General features: G+C 44.5%; 1 protein-coding gene across 1 annotated transcript in view; it reads left to right on the top strand.

Moving 5' to 3' along the window:
- Positions 1 to 5,145: 5,145 nt before the first annotated feature.
- Positions 5,146 to 19,753, top strand: part of iqgap1 (IQ motif containing GTPase activating protein 1) — a 72,883-nt gene continuing 58,275 nt past the window's right edge. The window contains exons 1-2 of the mRNA XM_014127578.2: positions 5,146 to 5,438; positions 7,597 to 7,699. Of these exons, the coding sequence (XP_013983053.1) occupies positions 5,393 to 5,438; positions 7,597 to 7,699 (149 nt within the window). The 5' untranslated portion in view covers positions 5,146 to 5,392. The remainder of the gene's footprint in view (positions 5,439 to 7,596; positions 7,700 to 19,753) is intronic.

Raw genomic sequence — 19,753 nt, forward strand, 5'->3', positions numbered from 1 at the left:
GCACCCACCTGTGACACGTGAAGGAAACAGGGTCAATGGAATCGGTCATTGCTTTTCTGAAGGGGGGGTTTAAAATCTATACTCCTATATGAGTGCAATTTCCCCATGAGTTTATGTACTACCTAATGAAAATGTCAGTGTTATAGAGGCTATAATTTTGTTTCCAGAAGATCCTCTAGTGGAACTTTATCTCTTCAGGTGTCATTCATTTGACATTTAGGGACATGTTCCAGGGGTTCAACCAGGGATGGACATGAATTAAGATAGCCAGCTAGAGCGAGGCCGGTACTTTTCAGACAGGCTAGTATAAATGTTGCTTTACTAGCCCGGCTGGCCAGTGGACAAAATCTTTCGCTCCATCCCTGTGTTCAACCATGGATAAAACTGATGGATACATCGGATTCTCAAGGACGCCTTTATCAGGACGAACTGCTGAATAAGGTTATGTTGCCCATAATCCAATCGTGAGCAAACATTTAGATTGCATTTATATTTCGAATTATATTGACTTAGATTTAGATATTAAATGTAGAACCTGTAGTGCATGAATATATAGAACAGGACCAACATGCTAGGGTAGCCTGAAACAACAAAAGTGATTCCCTATATGAACTTACAAGTTCTTTCTCTGCGGCCGCGGCAGAGTTCTGCCCGCCAAAGTCCTCTGCGGAAACTTCATGTGACGTCAGCCCGATGCACAGCAGTCGGAGCAGCACTCCTGAGCTATCCATGCTTCTGATGCGGTGCGTGGTAAATGCTGTGCAGTCGTGGCGGCCATAAGAGAGCGCAGGGGATCGAAGTGGAGGGTCGGAAGTTCAGAGTGAGTAAATGTGCAACGGACTGCCGGACCTCTGCATTTATACTAGCGAGTAGCCCCGCCTGTAAGGTAATTTAGCTGGGTTGCAAGACCCATAGCGAGGAACTCCAGTCTTCAATGCATCTTGAATGGTTTGAAGGATGACTCTTAATTGTGTTATTTGAACTGGTGGGTTCAAATCCCACACGTTACACTTGCATCCCATAGCTTCTTATTTTGTCCATTATTATACAGTGAAATAGAGAAGGAAAATGTTCTAAAACTGAAGCTAATATAATAATAATAATAATAATGATAATATAAAAGCTTAATTCCTCTTTGACTTTAACTTTATAAATTATTGCTCACAGTTTACACAAAGAGAAGCGCAGAATTTACGTCATAAACAGTTGCATAAAACCACTTACCATACATAACACATAATACAGGACATAATACAGAGCCATTACACACACACACACATCCACTGGGGCATTATAGAGAAACACTCATCTGTTCTAGTCCAGTCATCTCCTGTTGATTCCCTGGCTTAAAGGTGTGTGATATGATACACCTCAGCACAATGTCCAATACTCACATGAATATAACCTGCCTGAGCCTTCATCAGTGTGTTAGTGGCTGTAACTGGCTCACCCAGAGTCTCTCTGGACACATTATGGAAATGGTTTGCAATTTCTTAAAAAGAGGACTCCAGTGAACTTAATGGTGTTGTTCCTGTGTCTTTATCTACAGTTGAAGTCGGAAGTTTACATATACTTAGGTTGGAGTCATTAAAACTCATTTTTCCACCACTCCACAAATTTCTTGTTAACCAACTATAGTTTTGGAAGTCGGTTAGAGCATCTACTTTGTGCAGGTCACAATTAATTTTTCCAACAATTGTTGTCATACAGATTATTTCACTTATAATTCACTGTATCACAATTCCAGTGGGTCAGAAGTTTACATACACTAAGTTGCCTGTGCCTTTTAAACAGCTTGGAAAATTCCAGAAAATGATGTCATGGCTTTAGAAGCTTCTGATAGGCTAATTGACATCATTTGAGTCAATTGGAGGTGTACCTGTGGATGTATTTCAAGGCCTACCTTCAAACTCAGTGCCTCTTTGCTTGACATCATGGGAAAAAAATCTAAAGAAATCAGCCAAGACATCAGAAAAAAATTGTAGACCTCCACAAGTCTGGTTCATCCTTGGGAGCAATTTCCAAATGCCTGAAGGTACCACGTTCATCTGTACAAACAATAGTACGCAAGTATAAACACCATGGGACCACGCAGCCGTCATACCGCTCAGGAAGGAGACATGTTCTGTCTCCTAGAGATGATCGTACTTTGGTGCGAAAAGTGCAAATCAATCCCAGAACAACAGCAAAGGACCTTGTGATGATGCTGGAGGAAACAGGTACAAAAGTATCTATATCCACAGTAGAACGAGCCCTATATTGAGATAACCTGAAAGGCCACTCAGCAAGGAAGAAGCCACTGCTCCAAAACCACCATAAAAAAGCCAGACTATGTTTTGCAACTGCGCATGGGGACAAAGATCATAGTTTTTGGAGAAATCTCCTCTGGTCTAATGAAACAAAAATATAACTATTTGGCCATAATTCATTGTTATGTTTGGAGGAAAAAGGGGGACGCTTGCAAGCTGAAGAACACCATCCCAACCATGAAGCACGGGGGTGGCAGCATCATGTTGTGGGGGTGCTTTGCTGCAGGAGGGACTGGTGCACTTCACAAAATAGTTGGCATCATGAGGAAGGAAAATGATGTGGATATATTGAAGCAACATCTCAAGACATCAGTCAGGAAGTTAAAGCTTGGTCTCAAATGGGTCTTCCAAATGGACAATCACCCCAAGCATACTTCCAAAGTTGTGGCAAAATGGCTTAGGGACAACAAAGTCAAGGTATTGGAGTGGCCATCACAAAGCCCTGATCTCAAGCCTATAGAAAATGTGTGGGCAGAACTGAAAAAGCATGTGCGAGGAAGGAGGCCTACAAACCTGACTCAGTTACACCAGCTCTGTCAGGAGGAGTGGGCCAAAATTCACCCAACTTATTGTGGGAAGCTTGTGGAAGTCTTCCTGAAACGTTTGACCCAAGTTAATCAATTTAAAGGCAATGCTACCAAATACTAATTGAGTGTATGTAAACTTCTGACCCACTGGGAATTTGATGACAGAAATAAAAGCTGAAATAAATCATTCTCTCTACTATTATTCTGACATTTCACATTCTTAAAATGAAGTGGTGATCCTAACTGACCTAAGACAGGGAATTTTTACTAGGATTAAATGTCAGGAATTGTGAAAAACTGAGTTTAAATGTATTTGGCTAAGGTGTATGTAAACTTCCGACTTCAACTGTATCTAACAACGACCTCTTATCTATTCTGCAGTAGATAACCACCTTTGAACTGTGTTGCAGCTCATTGCTTGTTTTCATTGTAGAGACATATTGCTCAACTGTATTCCCAGGGAATAATGTCAAGTAGAAAACTCAGTAGTCTTAGAACAGCATTTACCAAATGTAGGGTAGAGACAAATAGGCTGTGGTTGATACCGTTTGAGTCTAAGCTTACGTCGGAGTACTGGCTAGAAATATTGGTTTTGTTTACTTGGATCTGGGTCACTAGAAAAGTGAAGAAGTATAGGTGGGTCACAGAACTGAACGGTCAGAAGAAACGCTCACCTTCTAAACTCAGCAAAAAAAGAAATGTCCTCTCACGGTCAACTGCGTTTATTTTCAGCAAACTTAACATGTGTAAATATTTGTATGAACATAACAAGATTCAACAACTGAGACATAAACTGAACAAGTTCCACAGACGTGTGACTAACAGAAATTGAATAATGTGTCCCTGAACAAAGGGGAGGTCAAAATCAAAAGTAACAGTCAGTATCTGGTGTGGCCACCAGCTGCCTTAAGTAATGCAGTGCATCTCCTCCTCATGGACTGCACCAGATTTGCCAGTTCTTGCTGTGAGATGTTACCCCACTCTTCCACCAAGTCACCTGCAAGTTCCCGGACATTTCTTGGGGGAATGGCCCTAGCCCTCACCCTCCGATCCAACAGGTCCCAGACGTGCTCAATGGGATTGAGATCCGGGCTCTTCACTGGCCATGGCAGAACACTGACATTCCTGTCTTGCAGGAAATCACGCACAGAACGAACAGTATGGCTGGTGGCATTGTCATGCTGGAGGGTCATGTCAGGATGAGCCTGCAGGAAGGGTACCACATGAGGGAGGAGGATGTCTTCCCTGTAACGCACAGCATTGAGATTGCCTTCAATGACAATAAGCTCAGTCCGATGATGCTGTGACACACTGCCCCAGACCATGACTGACCCTCCACCTCCAAATCGATCCCGCTCCAGAGTACAGGCCTCGGTGTAACTCTCATTCCTTCGACGATAAACGCGAATCCGACCATCACCCCTGGTGAGACAAAACCGCGACTCGTCAGTGAAGAGCACTTTTTGCCAGTCCTGTCTGGTCCAGCGACGGTGGGTTTGTGCCCATAGGCAATGTTGTTGCCGGTGATGTCTGGTGAGGACCTGCCTTACAACAGGCCTACAAGCCCTCAGTCCAGTCTCTCTCAGCCTATTGCGGACAGTCTGAGCACTGATGGAGGGATTGTGCGTTCCTGGTGTAACTCGGGCAGTTGTTGTTGCCATCCTGTACCTGTCTGCAGGTGTGATGTTCGGATGTACCGATCCTGTGCAGGTGTTGTTACACACGGTCTGCCGCTGCGAGGACGATCAGTTGTCCGTCCTGTGTCCCTGGAGCGCTGTCTTAGGCGTCTCACAGTACGGACATTGTAATTTATTGCCCTGGCCACATCTGCAGTCCTCAAGCCTCTTTGCAGCATGCCTAAGGCACGTTCACGCAGATGAGCAGGGACCCTGGGCATCTTTCTTTTGGTGTTTTTCAGAGTCAGTAGAAAGGCCTCTTTAGTGTCCTAAGTTTTCATAACTGTGACCTTAATTGCCTACCGTCTGCAAGCTGTTAGTGTCTTAATGACCGTTCCACAGGTGCATGTTCATTAATTGTTTATGGTTCATTGAACAAGCATGGGAAACAGTGTTTAAACCCTTTAGAATGAACATCTGTGAATTCATTTGGATTTTTACAAATTATCTTTGAAAGACAGGGTCCTGAAAAGGGTACGTTTCTTTTTTTTTTTTTAGTTTAATCATTGTCGGGTTAATTTCATCGTAGCGTGGCGTGCCATTAGGAAGGTTATTTCAGTGCCTGTAGTAGGCAGCAGAGGGCGCTGCGCCTGCAGTTTCGCCGAGTGGCTGCTGATGGGTGTTTCCTCGAACGCATACTTTAGGATTTAGGAAGGAACACTCCCCAGTGACATCAGTTAGGTTTGAAGAAGAAAAAAAGTCTCAGCTCTCGACTCAAACCGTGCAGTGGAGCAACAAGGGGGCCGAGAGCGCCTTCCCGACTTTTTCAATTATATAGCCCGCAAAGAGAACTGGACGGAACTGTAGGCTATCATCTCAACTACTACAACTTGACCTCGTCAACCCGGGGAGTGAGGATTATAACACTTATTCAGAGAATATGTCAACCTCAGACGAGGCAGACGGGCTTCGGCCGAGATATGGGTGTGAGTATCTAAACTTTTCCTGCTCGCTCACCTTGATCATATTTTACCTCCGTTTACAGAAGTTTAACAATTTAGTTAATTGTTTTAATCAATACATACATTTTCACAGGCGTTTTTTTTTCTATCTATATTCATATATTTAACTTTGGTTTGGCTTTTGACAGCGTGGTAGGTAGGCTGTGACTTCCGCGTTTTCATCTACATCGGCTACAATATTGCAATTTTACGTGGCTACATCGAATTAAATGAGCCTACATTGAATTTGGTCGATGCAATCCGGGATCCTTGGGACGTCATTGATTAATTTACATTTACATTTAAGTCATTTAGCAGACACTCTTATCCAGTAATAGACTTTCAAATGGTTAGGTTTAGTCAAGGGTAAAGGTAGGGGTTCAGTTTAAGGTAGGGACGTCTGGTAGGATCCTGTATAGCACCAACTCATTGAATTTTGACATGTTTGCATTTTTCACAGTAAAGGATAAGGCGCTACACTGTGTTCTTATAGGGAATCTGAAGTAGCAAGACGATGCAATAGTTGAGTGGTTTACGTGGTCGATTCATCGGAATCTATTGATGGCCTGCTATAGTCTATTGATATGTAAACTAGTAGCCATTGATCTTAATAAAAACATTTACATTCAGATATTGTCTTTTTCAATTATATTTTATAAAATAATTATAGAATTTTTGTATTGGTTTACATTTGTGATTTTATGCACTTTGAAATGATTCTGTAATGAGAAGTGTTTTACAAATGTAATTTGTTATTAGTGAACTAGACTTTCCTGAGGCAGTCAGTAGTCTTGGCCTAAGTGGTAACCAGACCACTGTACTGGCTTGTCAACTGCTTTCAAGATTACTGCCAATGTAAATTACCAAGTTGTTTGACAAATTTACTAGGCTAATAAGTGAGATTTAAGGCCACTCAATAATAATAATTTTAATCATAGTCAGTAGAATAAAATCCTGGAAATTGTAAGTGACAATTTTTAGACTTTTCCATTCTCTAATGGTCACACAGCCTAGGTTATAATGGATATGCTTGTTATTCAGAAGGCCTAGACATCACCAGAAGGAGCCTGAAACAATTAGCTCTTGTAATGCGAGTGCTCGTGCACACTTTATTTTCTCTCCCTCCCAGCTCTAAAAATATACTTTAAGCAACATTACCATGCAGGTCTCTGTAGCCTAGGCCAGTGGATCCCAACCAGGGGTACTTAGACCCCTGCTGGTACTTGGCCTATCCACAGGGGGTACTTGAGTAGACTCATGAGACCATAGGTCTACTGGTAAAATGCACACGAGGGGGTACTTCAGGGGTTCTCCTGGCAGAGAGAAATTCAGTTGGTGGTAGAGTAACCGAAAAAGGTTGGGAACCAGCGGGCTTGGCCCTAGCCTAGACCACAGAATTGTGAGCTACGAGCTTTGTTTACCTGCAGAATAGGTTCGATTTATTACTGTCTCTTCCGAGTTCTTTGAAAGAACGCCCAGGCATTTCATTTGGTGTATTTTCTGGATCACTTGACGTGATAAAGACATTTTCCACAGAAATGAAAAATGTCAAACGCTGGAGGTGTTTAAACAAAGTTTGCATAAGCTAGCCTACATTTACCTAGCCTACGTTTACCTACTGTGTAGTGAGTGACTAGAGGTAAGTTGGCCTCCCTGATCAGTAACCCTTGAATCATCTGATTATGTGGAGCTGGCGGTGAGGCCAAGTTCTAACCAGCCTGGGAGGGGATGGGGTAGCCTAGCACTGAGGACCGTTCAACATGACAGCTGAGCTGAATCAGCCTGTCAATGAATGAACACACGATTTCTTGAGACTGTTTACATCTTTCTGCTTATGATGGTGGCCAACACAACTATGTCAGTTGTGATATTCAGGATGGATGGGACAGTCTCTACCCTCCTACATGCAGAATGAGAGAAGTCTCTGTCTCACTGTTCATTTGAAGGTTCTTGCATTTTATTTTGTTAATCTTCCCTACGTGTTTGTTTGTGTGTCTGCTAATCCGTGTGTGTTTACTATAAATCTGAGTGTGAGCTAGACTCAACTCAGTGTGTGTACTGTGTATGTTTGTACATTGAGTTTCTTGTACAGCTACGCTGTTATGAGCGAGCTAGTATTCACCTAGTGAGTGTTGTTTTCCAGCCGTTCTGGATGGTGTGGAGCGCCTCACAGCAGAGGAGATGGATGAGAGGAGGCAGCAGAACATGGCCTACGAGTACCTCTGTCATCTCGAGGAGGCTAAACGGTAAGAGTGTGTTTTTCATTGGTAATTGCCTTTTCTTTTGGCTGGTATAAAAATGAATAAAAGCAGACAAATACAAATTCTGCCGGATATGTACCTGGGGAGATTTCAACCCGCAGTAGGAAAGGAAATGGATCTCACCACAGTCCGTGAAGGACAGAGAATGCAAATAGTCTGCCGTTGATCCACACTTCCAAAGTGAGAGAATACAGAAGTGTTCTTAGGGAGTCTGGGGCCCCATAAGGAAACAGGGGCCCTGTTTCGTATTCTAGCTCCACTGTTGCATCTCAGCTATTGCAATGGTGTTTGTTGTAATTGCTGGCATGGGCTTTACATCAGTGTCATAACATGTGGGTGAACTAGTCTCTATCGGACTTCCGTGTATAGACTTTAATTGCCTTGTTATTCTTTTGTTGAGGAACAGATAGTTGGAATTCTCACATACTGCTGAGATCAACAATGGTTGGCAATGTGATCTTGAATAGAAAAGCTTAATAGTGTTGTAGATTAAAACAAGGTTTAATGAACGGTCATGCAGGGTAAAAGTGTGTGTGAATATCCCAGTTCCGTTCCACCATATGAAGCACCTGAATACCTGTTAAGCTGACCTGGTAGTACAGATGTCAGTATTTTATCAAAGGTTAACTTCTGTAAGGTTAGACATGTTTTTATGTCCATTTCAGTCATAGTGCTCCCTAGTTATCTCATATCATTTTTGGACTGCTTTATTTGGTGGTCATTATCACTCTGCTATGTGTATTAGCAACCCCTCTTGAGGTTGAGGTTTTTGTATGTGTGTTGAATCCTGCTTGCAATGCTGCAGTTTCTGAATTGGATGTGCTGTTTACTTTCTCCCTGTATAACATGTGGTACCAGAACTAACATGCGGTACCAGAACTAACATGCGGTACCAGAACTAACATGCGGTACCAGAACTGACATGCGGTACCAGAACTGACATGCGGTACCAGAACTAACATGCGGTACCAGAACTAACATGCGGTACCAGAACTAACATGCGGTACTCATTCATTAATACCTGCTCACTGTCATGTGATGTTTGAAGTGTTTGATATTGTAGAAGTATTGAAAATAAGTGTGTTTTGTCTGTTGTGGTGATCAGGCCTACAGGTTAATGATGCCTAGAGTCGCTAGTGGCCAAGGTTGAGAGGGCTCTGACACACACACACACACACACACACCCATCCCCTAGGTCCCCCAGTGGACTCACACTCAGAAGAGGAAGGAGTGAACGAGACAGGAAGTGACTAACTCCCTGTTGAGTTTAGTATCTTCCGCTGTTGCCACAGAAACCCCTGGCTGTCATAGCAACGGGTTCCGCTGTGAGTTTGTTTGACTGTATGTTGTGAAGATAAAACGGCAGTGGTACAATGGTCTGTTGGGTCTTCCTCCTCTCCTGTGTTTTACCACTGTCTAGTAGTTCTCTAAACATGGCTTGACAAATATATTGCTGAAGAGGTGAGAAGAGCCTTATGTCATGGTTAGCATTGGCCCTATGTTAAGTCTACATACAGCGTTTTCCAAACACCTCTGAAGTTGTCTGTGGTTCTCATGCAGTTCCGTCCCTACAGTATCTTTAGCAGATGAGGTATCGCTAGCTGGTTAGCCTAGCACCAGAATGAGCGTTGTGCGGTGACGTCACCCTGCCTGAGAATTAAAGTGGTGTCACCCTTGCTAAACCAAGACTATAGTTTGTTGAGGCGATTGGTTAGAAGTTACAACGCTGCTAAGTGAGTGTGAATTGTGATGTTCTGTGAAGTGCAGGAAGTCCCGTGTTGACTCCCAGGACAGAGACTGGACTGCTCTCGTTATATATATACTGATACATCCAGCTCCTGATAGTCAGGTGCCTGTTGTACAGTGTCATGCTGGCTCTGGTCAAAGTAGTGCACTAATGTAGGGAATATGGTGCCATTTGGGACACTCATAGAGAGAGCGAGAAAGTGAGTGTCAGGTGAACGAGAGCGGCAGACAGGCAACCAGGTGAGAACTATTAGCTTGTAAACACCTCAGCCTGGAGGCATGGATTGCTTGGAGCTTATGCTCATGGAATGTGTGGTATGACGGGATGCTTCTCACACAGGTACACAGATATGCACACACTGTATGTGGACATGTGAGTAATTACTCTCTGTCTCGCTCTCACTCCTATCTCTCCATATATGCAAATAAGGACTTTGTTATCGGTACCAGTCATTTCCATGCATTGCAGTGTTTAGTTCTATAGCTGTCAGTTCTGCCTGTAGATTATGGTATCAGAGGAGATATTTGACTATTTGAGGAATTTCCTAGGTGGCCAGTGACAACTGACCAATAGATGTAGACACACTGTGTGAAATAGGCCTACGGCTGCAGGTTTTTTGAAGAGTTGTTCAGGACTTTGATTCAGGAGTACAGTACTACTGTTTGTTCTTCTCTTTATGACACAACAACCATGTCAACCTGTTTTTTCCTCTTCAACTTCTGTTCTCTCCCTTTCTCTCTCTGTGGGAATGGACTTTCCTGCATGTTATTTATTGGTTTACATGAGGGGCTGGCTGAGCTTTCTCTGCCTCCAATTCAATCTGATACTACATCTGGAGAGAGTAGTTAGCAGTCAGCTTCTAGGGTAAAGTGGTGAAGACGCTCTGTAAGAGGGTTCCCCTTGGATATAAAGAAAAGAAGGCTGATGTCTAACGTTAGTCAGGTGTACAGCTGAATGCGTTCAACAGTAATGTCTTCCTCATTTAACCCAACCCCTCTGAATCAGAGAGGTGTGGCGGGATGCCTTAATCCACGTCATCGGCGCCCAGGGGGCGGTTGTTGTTGGTGGTTAACTGCCTTGTTCAAGGGCAGAACGGCCTTGCTGGCTCGGGGATTCGAACAAACAACCTTTTGGGTTACTGTCCTAACGCTCATAACCAATGCTCTGACCACTAGGCAACCTGTGGCCAGAATACCATATCATTAGTTATGTTAGTCTGTATAGACATGTCAAATGGATACTTACAGTTCAACTGTACACATGCTACAGTAGCACGACTAAACTACATTGAACAAAAACAAAGCTAATTGAAAAGGGGACTTGTTTAATCTCTCTGGGATCGTTCGGGACGTGAGCGTCCCACCTCGCCAACAGCCAGTGAAATTGCAGGGTGCCAAATTCAAACAACAAATCTCATAATTAAAATTCCTCAAGTATTAAACCATTTTAAAGATAAACTTCTTGTTAATCCAGCCACTGTGTCTGATTTCAAAAAGGCTTTACGTCTAAAGCACACCATGCGATTATGTTAGGTCAGCGCCTAGCCACAAAAACCATACAGCCATTTTCCAACCAAGGAGAGGTGTCACAAAAGTCAGAAATAGCATTAAAATTAATCACTTACCTTTGATGATCTTCATCTGATGGCACTCCCAGGTCTCCATGTTGGACAATAAATGTTCGTTTTGTTCGATAAAGTTAATCTTTATGTCCAAATACCTCTGTTTTGTTTGCGCGTTTAGTCCAGTAATCCAAATGCACAAAGCGCGATTGGGTCGTGTTCACTAGGCACCAAATGGAAGAAAATGTATTGAAACAGGGCGGGATCAACATGGACTTGTCCAATAAGAAACGATCATTTTAGTTTTCTGTTTAAAAATGTTTCTGTTGTGCCCTAATGAACACAACCTTGGTAAACCAGCTCCTAACCCTGAATTGAAGAACTTCCCTCTGTCATCTTAAGCCTGCAAGCTGGCCCTGTGAACTGACAGCCTAACACTCATCATTTTTGTTGTGTACTTGTGACTGTTAGAATGTGGGAAAGTGTAAGATGAGGACCAGTTTGCCTTCCCCTTTTTGTGTGTGTTTAGCCTACCCATGCACCCTCTACATGTATCAGCAGTAATTGTGGAGGAGGGGCCGACCTCCCTTTAACATTTAAGGAGAGGTTTGGATAGATGATACATGAGTCTACTGGGAGATCTACCCTGTATATACCTGACCTAGCAGCACAGACCAACGCTGAACCAGAGAGATGTACAGCTGAGAGACCATTCCTTAGTACAGCTGAGAGACCATTCCTTAGTACAGCTGAGAGACCATTCCTTAGTACAGCTGAGAGACCATTCCTTAGTACAGCTGAGAGACCATTCCTTAGTACAGCTGAGAGACCATTCCTTAGTACAGCTGAGAGACCATTCCTTAGTACAGCTGAGAGACCATTCCTTAGTACAGCTGAGAGACCACTCCTTAGTACAGCTGAGAGACCACTCCTTAGTACAGCTGAGAGACCACTCCTTAGTACAGCTGAGAGACCACTCCTTAGTACAGCTGAGAGACCACTCCTTAGTACAGCTGAGAGACCACTCCTTAGTACAGCTGAGAGACCACTCCTTAGTACAGCTGAGAGACCACTCCTTAGTACAGCTGAGAGACCACTCCTTAGTACAGCTGAGAGACCACTCCTTAGTACAGCTGAGAGACCACTCCTTAAAACAATGTAGTGGTCTAAATCCTCGTCCCTTCACTACAGTATACTCACTCCACAACCACACTTTATTTACCACCTTATTTCTGTGTTATTTCTCTCAAGCCGCTGCTATTCGTGTTATTTGCCCTCCCCTCAGTGGGGAAGAGTTGGTGCCTGGTGCTCGTACACAAAACTGGTCTTTTTAGAGCGGAGCGAGGGCAGGACACACACACACACACACACACACACACACACACACACACACACACACACAGCTCCAGCCAACCATGTCTTCCCATAACTCTGCTGGGGCTAGGTCCCATCTGTGTGTTGTGTACTGCCCTCCTGCTGAGTCCAATGTACATAGGTCTTTGATACCCTATGGATTTTAGAGGGTTAAATGCACCGTCTTGCAGGCATGTACAAGAACATCAATACATACTATTCTATTGTCTACTGCTATTTGGCTTTCAATTGCCAGTGTTTACATGTAATGAACATACAGCTAACCACTAAGCTGCATGTTGTTTCATCTGCCAGTGTTTACATGTAATGAACATACAGCTAACCACTATGCTGCATGTTGTTTCATCTGCCAGTGTTTACATGTAATGAACATACAGCTAACCACTATGCTGCATGTTGTTTCATCTGCCAGTGTTTACATGTAATGAACATACAGCTAACCACTATGCTGCATGTTGTTTCATCTGCCAGTGTTTACATGTAATGAACATACAGCTAACCACTATGCTGCATGTTGTTTCATCTGCCAGTGTTTACATGTAATGAACATACAGCTAACCACTATGCTGCATGTTGTTTCATCTGCCAGTGTTTACATGTAATGAACATACAGCTAACCACTATGCTGCATGTTGTTTCATCTGCCAGTGTTTACATGTAATGAACATACAGCTAACCACTATGCTGCATGTTGTTTCATCTGCCAGTGTTTACATGTAATGAACATACAGCTAACCACTATGCTGCATGTTGTTTCATCTGCCAGTGTTTACATGTAATGAACATACAGCTAACCACTATGCTGCATGTTATGCTCTCATGAATATATTTTCAATTGTTTGTTTTAGTGAGTTAGTGTAAACCAAGGGATTAATTTTAGATCCACTGTCTGCTGTGAAAGGGCCTGTAACTACAGTATTTAACGGTGTAGTTAGAGCCTGCTATGTGGAGAAGTATTGGTGAATGGAGGGCTGTTTAGTGGCAGTAGAGGAAGAGAAGACGTGAATGTGTGTTAAATCATACCTTTCTGACTGAGTTACTGTATTGACAGCCCTCCGTCTCTAATCTTCTCTAGTTCTACAGTATAGTTGTTGCAACGCGTTATGGTTCCCCAGCCGTCAACATAAGAAATGTGCTCGTATGTCCTCATTCCTTCCCTCAATGCCTCTCTCCATCTCTTTACACCGCCTTCCCTTCTCTCTAGTTGTACAGTCATTTTATCGCTCTCCCTCCCATTTACCTCTCCCCTCTTCTCTCTCTGAACAGTATATTCCTCTTCTCTCTCTCTCTGAACAGTATATTCCCCTTCTCTCTCGGTGTACAGTATATTCCCCTTCTCTCTCGGTGTACAGTATATTCCCCTTCTCTCTCGGTGTACAGTATATTCCCCTTCTCTCTCTCTGTACAGTATATTCCTCTTCTCTCTGTGTACAGTATATTCCTCTTCTCTCTCTGAACAGTATATTCCCCTTCTCTCTCTGTGTACAGTATATTCCCCTTCTCTCTCTGTGTACAGTATATTCTCTCTCTGTGTACAGTATATTCTCTCTCTGTGTACAGTATATTCTCTCTCTGTGTACAGTATATTCTCTCTCTCTCTGTGTACAGTATATACTCTCTCTCTGTGTACAGTATATTCTCTCTCTCTCTGTGTACAGTATATTCTCTCTCTCTCTGTGTACAGTATATTTGTTTCATCCTTCCATGTGAGAAACAAATGAGAATATTTGAATGAACTACAGTAGCTTAGCTGTACTAAAGCACCAATCAACAAGAGACAACATAGTTGCATGCAGGTAGTGAATGCAGTAAATATCCCAGGTCTCTGGCTGTTGCCATGAAGGAAGTCTACAGTACTTAATGTCCAATACTTTCTCACACACTCTCACACACAATAGAAAGTCTATATACAGTGTGTGCAAATGAAGTAAGGAGGTAAGGCAATAAATTGGCCATAGTGGTGAAGTAATTACAATTTAGCAATTAACACTGGAGTGATAATGTGCAGATGAGGATGTGTAAGTAGAAATACCGGTGTGCAAAAGAGCAGGAAACAAAATATGGGGATGAGGTAGGTAGTTGGTTGGATGGGCTGTGTACAGCTGCAGCGATCGGTAAGCTGCTCTGACAGCCGATGCTTGAATTTAGTGAGGGAGAAGTCTCCAACTTCAGTGATTTAAAAAAAAAAAATTCGTTCCAGTCATTGGCAGCAGAGAACTGGAAGGAGAGGCGGCCAAAGGAAGAATTGGCTTTGGGGGTGACCAGTGAAATGTACCTGCTGGAGCGCGTGCTACGGGTGGGTGCTGCTATGGTGACCAGTGAGCTGAGATAAGGCGGAGCTTTACCTAGCAAAGACTTATAGATGACCTGGAGCCATTGGGTCTGGCGACGAATATGTAGCGAGGGCCAGCCAACGGGAGCATACAGGTCGCAGTGGTGGGTAGTATATGGGGCTTTGGTGTCAAAGGATGGCACTGTGATAGACTGCATCCAGTTTGCTGAGTAGAGTATTGGAGGACATTTTGTAAATGACATCGCCGAAGTCAAGGATAGTCAGTTTTACGAGGGTATGTTTGGCAGCATGAGTGAAGAAGGCTTTGTTGCGAAATAGGAAGCCAATTCTAGATTTAACTTTGGATTGGAGATGCTTAATGTGAGTCTGGAAGGAGAGTTTAGTCTAGCCAGACACCTAGGTATTTAAAGTTGTCCACATTCTAAGTCAGAACTATCCCAAATGAACAGGACCCAGTGCTGCTCAGTCAGCCCAAGTTCCCCTTTACTGAGGCCATTTTCAAGTCATTTCCTGTTTCAGTCTTTTCCAGGCTCACTGGAGTATAGCAGCTGCGTAGAGGATGATGTAATGGCTGGGCTGTTCTAGACAACAGAGCAGCTGAGTAGAGGATGATGGAATGGCTGGGCTGTTCTAGACAACAGAGCAGCTGAGTAGAGGATGATGTAATGGCTGGCCTGTTCTAGACAACAGAGCAGCTGCGTAGAGGATGATGGAATGGCTGGGCTGTTCTAGACAACAGAGCAGCTGAGTAGAGGATGATGGAATGGCTGGGCTGTTCTAGACAACAGAACAGCTGCGTAGAGGATGATGGAATGGCTGGGCTGTTCTAGACAACAGAGCAGCTGCGTAGAGGATGATGTAATGGCTGGGCTGTTCTAGACAACAGAGCAGCTGAGTAGAGGATGATGGAATGGCTGGGCTGTTCTAGACAACAGAGCAGCTGAGTAGAGGATGATGGAATGGCTGGGCTGTTCTAGACAACAGAGCAGCTGCGTAGAGGATGATGGAATGGCTGGGCTGTTCTAGACAACAGAGCAGCTGAGTAGAGGATGATGGAATGGCTGGGCTGTTCTAGACAACAGAGCAGCTGCGTAGAGGATGATGTAATGGCTGGGCTGTTCTAGAACAGACAAGTAGAAAAATACATCTAGGGCCTTGATGAAATGAAACTGTTTTGATAACATAATGATGACATAATGATGACATATCTCCTCAGGTGATTGTTGTGATATCATGATGACCTAATCAATAAATGTATTTATAAAGTCATTTTTGCATCAGCAGATGCCGCAAAGTGCTAAACAGAAACCCAGCCTAAAACCCCAAACAACAAGCGATGTAGAAGCATGGTGGCTAGGAAGAAACCTAGATGGGTTCCGGGCTCTGAGGGGTGGCCAGTCCTCTTCTGACTGTGTCGGGTGGAGAATATAGGAGTACATGGCCAGAGTACATTGTAAATTTAGATTGTAATTTACCTTAGATTATAAACTAGCATGGTCAAAACATATATTCAATGGTTGTAAAGAACGTCCTGCAGGCTCTAGTTTTATCTTATCTTGATTATTGTCCAGTCGTGTGGTCGAGTGCTGCAAGGAAAGACCTAGTTCAACTGCAGCTGGCCCAGAACAGAGCAGCACGTCTTGCTCTTCATTGTAATCAGAGGGCTGATATTAATACTATGCATAGCTAAGAGTAGAGGAGAGACTGACTGCATCACTTCTGTTTAAGAAACATTAATGTGTTGAAAATCCCAAATTGTTTGCGAAGTCAACTTACACACAGCACTGACACACACACACTTAACCCCACCAGACATGCCACCAGGGGTCTTTTCACAGTCCCCAAATCCAGAACAAATTCAAGAAAGTGTACAGTATTATGTAGAGCCATTATTGCATGGAACTCCCTTCCATCCCATATTGCTCAAATGAACAGCAAACCTGGTTGGTTAAAACCCCCAGATAAAGCAACACCTCATGGCACAACACCTCTTCCTATTTGACCTAGATCGTTTGTGTGTGTTATGTAGGCTACGTGGTCCTTTTTTCATTCATTTTTTTTAGTTGATGTAGTTCTGTCCTTGAGCTGTTGTCTATTGTTCTGTATTATGTCATGTTTCATGTTTTGTATGGACCCCAGGAAGAGTAGCTGCTGCTTTTGCAACAGCTAATGGGGATCCTAGTAAAATACCATGATGATGATGTCCTCAGGTGACTGCTGTTGTGATATATCATGGGGCGGCAGGGTAGCCTAGTGGTTAGAGCGTTGGACTAGTAACCGAAAGGTTGCAAGATCGAATCTCCGAGCTGACATGGTAAAAATCTGTCCTTGTGTAATATGTCATTCTGCCCCTGAACAAGGCAGGAACTAGGCCGTTATTGAAAATAAGAATTTGTTCTTAAAAAATATTTTTTTTATTAATCTGACAATCAAATTGAGGTAAATTCCTTAATCATTGTTCAGTAAAGGCAGTCTGTACATATAGCCACCACAAATATTAAACAATGGCCACATGTAGTTTCATTTTTATTGTCAAATTTGAAGGTACAACAGTCATTTTCGATTGGCCCATAAATTAGAAGCTGCAACCTAGTCCTTTTTCAATGGCCCTTAAACTTGGCCTGGTAATATTGTCCTGTTTGATTGGCCCTTAAATTTGTCCTTGTAGGAGAGCCGCCTCTGGTCACCTGTGGGTGTCACTGGTTGCTTGGCAACAACGGTGAAAGCCTAACTGTCGTTCTGACAGTGTCCACCCTACATTATATGCCTCCAAGGGAGAGATATGGAGGGAGAGAGGAACTGAGAGGGGGAGAAAGGGACAGGGGGCAGGAGAAGAGACGAGCGAGGAAGGGCTCAGCACAGCCGTCCGTAGAGCTCTATTGAAAAGCTGCTGCCCGCCCGCAGCCCGTCAATGAAACCAAAGACTAGAAATGACTTTTCCGGTTTAGATATCAGTCAGGGGTAAACCTCAGAGCTTGAACAAGACGTGTTGATAAGACCAGGAAGGGAGGTGTGGGAGAGAGGGGGGTTGAGATGTTGCTGCAAAGTGTGTGTGATGGAGAGCTGTGGTTTCATGATGTGCCTGGTCTGTCCTTCATCTTGCTTATTAATGGGCAAGCTTTGCCTGGTCTGGCCTCCTCCCCGTTCTGAAAAGACACACACACACTGACACACGTAACAAGTGAGTAGGACTAACTGTGTGTAGTATTCCTCTTGGCATTGATGGGGGTCTGGAGTGATGGGGGGGTGGGGGGTCTGGAGTGAGTAGGACTAACTGTGTAGTATTCCTCTTGGCATTGATGGGGGTCTGGAGTGATGGGGGGGCTGGAGTGAGTAGGACTAACTGTGTAGTATTCCTCTTGGCATTGATGGGGGGTCTGGAGTGATGGGGGGGGGGCTGGAGTGATGGGACGTGGTTTCCTCTGGATTGATGGGTGGTCTGGGTGATGGGGATGGGGGTCTGGAGTGAGTAGGACTAACTGTGTAGTATTCCTCTTGGCATTGATGGGGGTCTGGAGTGATGGGGGCTGGAGTGAATGGGGGTCTGGAGTGATGGGGGGCTGGAGTGATGGGGGGGGTCTGGGGGGGATGGGGGGTCTGGAGTGAGTAGGACTAACTGTGTGTAGTATTCCTCTTGGCATTGATGGGTGGTCTGGAGTGATGGGGGATGGGGGTCTGAGGGGATGGGGGGTCTGGAGTGAGTCAGGCAGGTTGGGTGGAGGGGAGATTTCAGACAAGACACTGACTGAATAGAAGAACTGCTTTGTCCCTTTCAACTGCTCTGATCTGGAGCGTGTGTGTGTGTGTGAGAGAGTTGTAAGCGTTTGAATGTGTGGCTTAATGTGTGTTGTTGAATGTGTTTCCCAGTCACTAGCCTCCATGACTGTCAGTCAGGTGTCATCTCTCTATCCTAACCAACAGCTGGAAAACCCATGAATAGATGACCCCCCCCCCAGTGATGAGAAGAGAATCAGTTCCTCCTGGTAGTTTGTGACAAGGGGAGGTCAGTCAGGTCATCAGGTCAGAAGGTTTCCAGTGTTGCAGCAAGGCATGTAATGGGCTATTTGACTTCCTCTTTTCCTCGCTCTCTCGCTCTCTCGCTATCTATCTCGCTCGCTATCTATCTATCTCGCTCGCTATCTATCTATCTCGCTATCTCGCTCGCTATCTCTAGCTCTTTCTCCATCTCTCGCTTCCCCGGTTCCCGAAGACGTGGACGTTGATTTCTGATTCAGAGGGTTGGGTTAAATGCAGAAGACACATTTCAGTTGAATGCAATCAGTTGTACAACTGACTAGGTCTCCCCCTTTCGTTTTGCTCTCTCTCTCGTTCCATCTCGGTCGCTCTCTCCATCTCGCTTTCTCTCTCACATTCTCTGGTGAATCACTGTGTAATTACTACAGGGTCCTGGTGAGAAAGGCCCACTGTGGGGGGCCATCCAAGTGGAAGAGATTGGGTTACTCACTGTAAAATGATTTGCACAATATTGAATAATATTCTCCTCCCGTTTCCCATCAAAATACAAAGAGAGGGAGAGAACAGACAGCTGGGAGGAAGAGGGAGAGAACAGACAGCTGGGAGGAAGAGGGGGAGAACAGACAGCTGGGAGGAAGAGGGGGAGAACAGACAGCTGGGAGGAAGAGGGGGAGAACAGACAGCTGGGAGGAAGAGGGGGAGAACAGACAGCTGGGAGGAAGAGGGGGAGAACAGACAGCTGGGAGGAAGAGGGGGAGAACAGACAGCTGGGAGGAAGAGGGGAGAACAGACAGCTGGGAGGAAGAGGGGGAGAACAGACAGCTGGGAGGAAGAGGGGGAGAACAGACAGCTGGGAGGAAGAGGGGAGAACGGACAGCTGGGAGGAAGAGGGGGAGAACAGACAGCTGGGAGGAAGAGGGGGAGAACAGACAGCTGGGAGGAAGAGGGGGAGAACAGACAGCTGGGAGGAAGAGGGGGAGAACGGACAGCTGGGAGGAAGAGGGGGAGAACAGACAGCTGGGAGGAAGAGGGGAGAACAGACAGCTGGGAGGAAGAGGGGGAGAACAGACAGCTGGGAGGAAGAGGGGA

The sequence above is a fragment of the Salmo salar genome, chromosome ssa26 (assembly GCF_905237065.1).
Source record: "Salmo salar chromosome ssa26, Ssal_v3.1, whole genome shotgun sequence".
In the NCBI taxonomy this organism is placed as follows: Eukaryota; Metazoa; Chordata; class Actinopteri; order Salmoniformes; family Salmonidae; genus Salmo; species Salmo salar.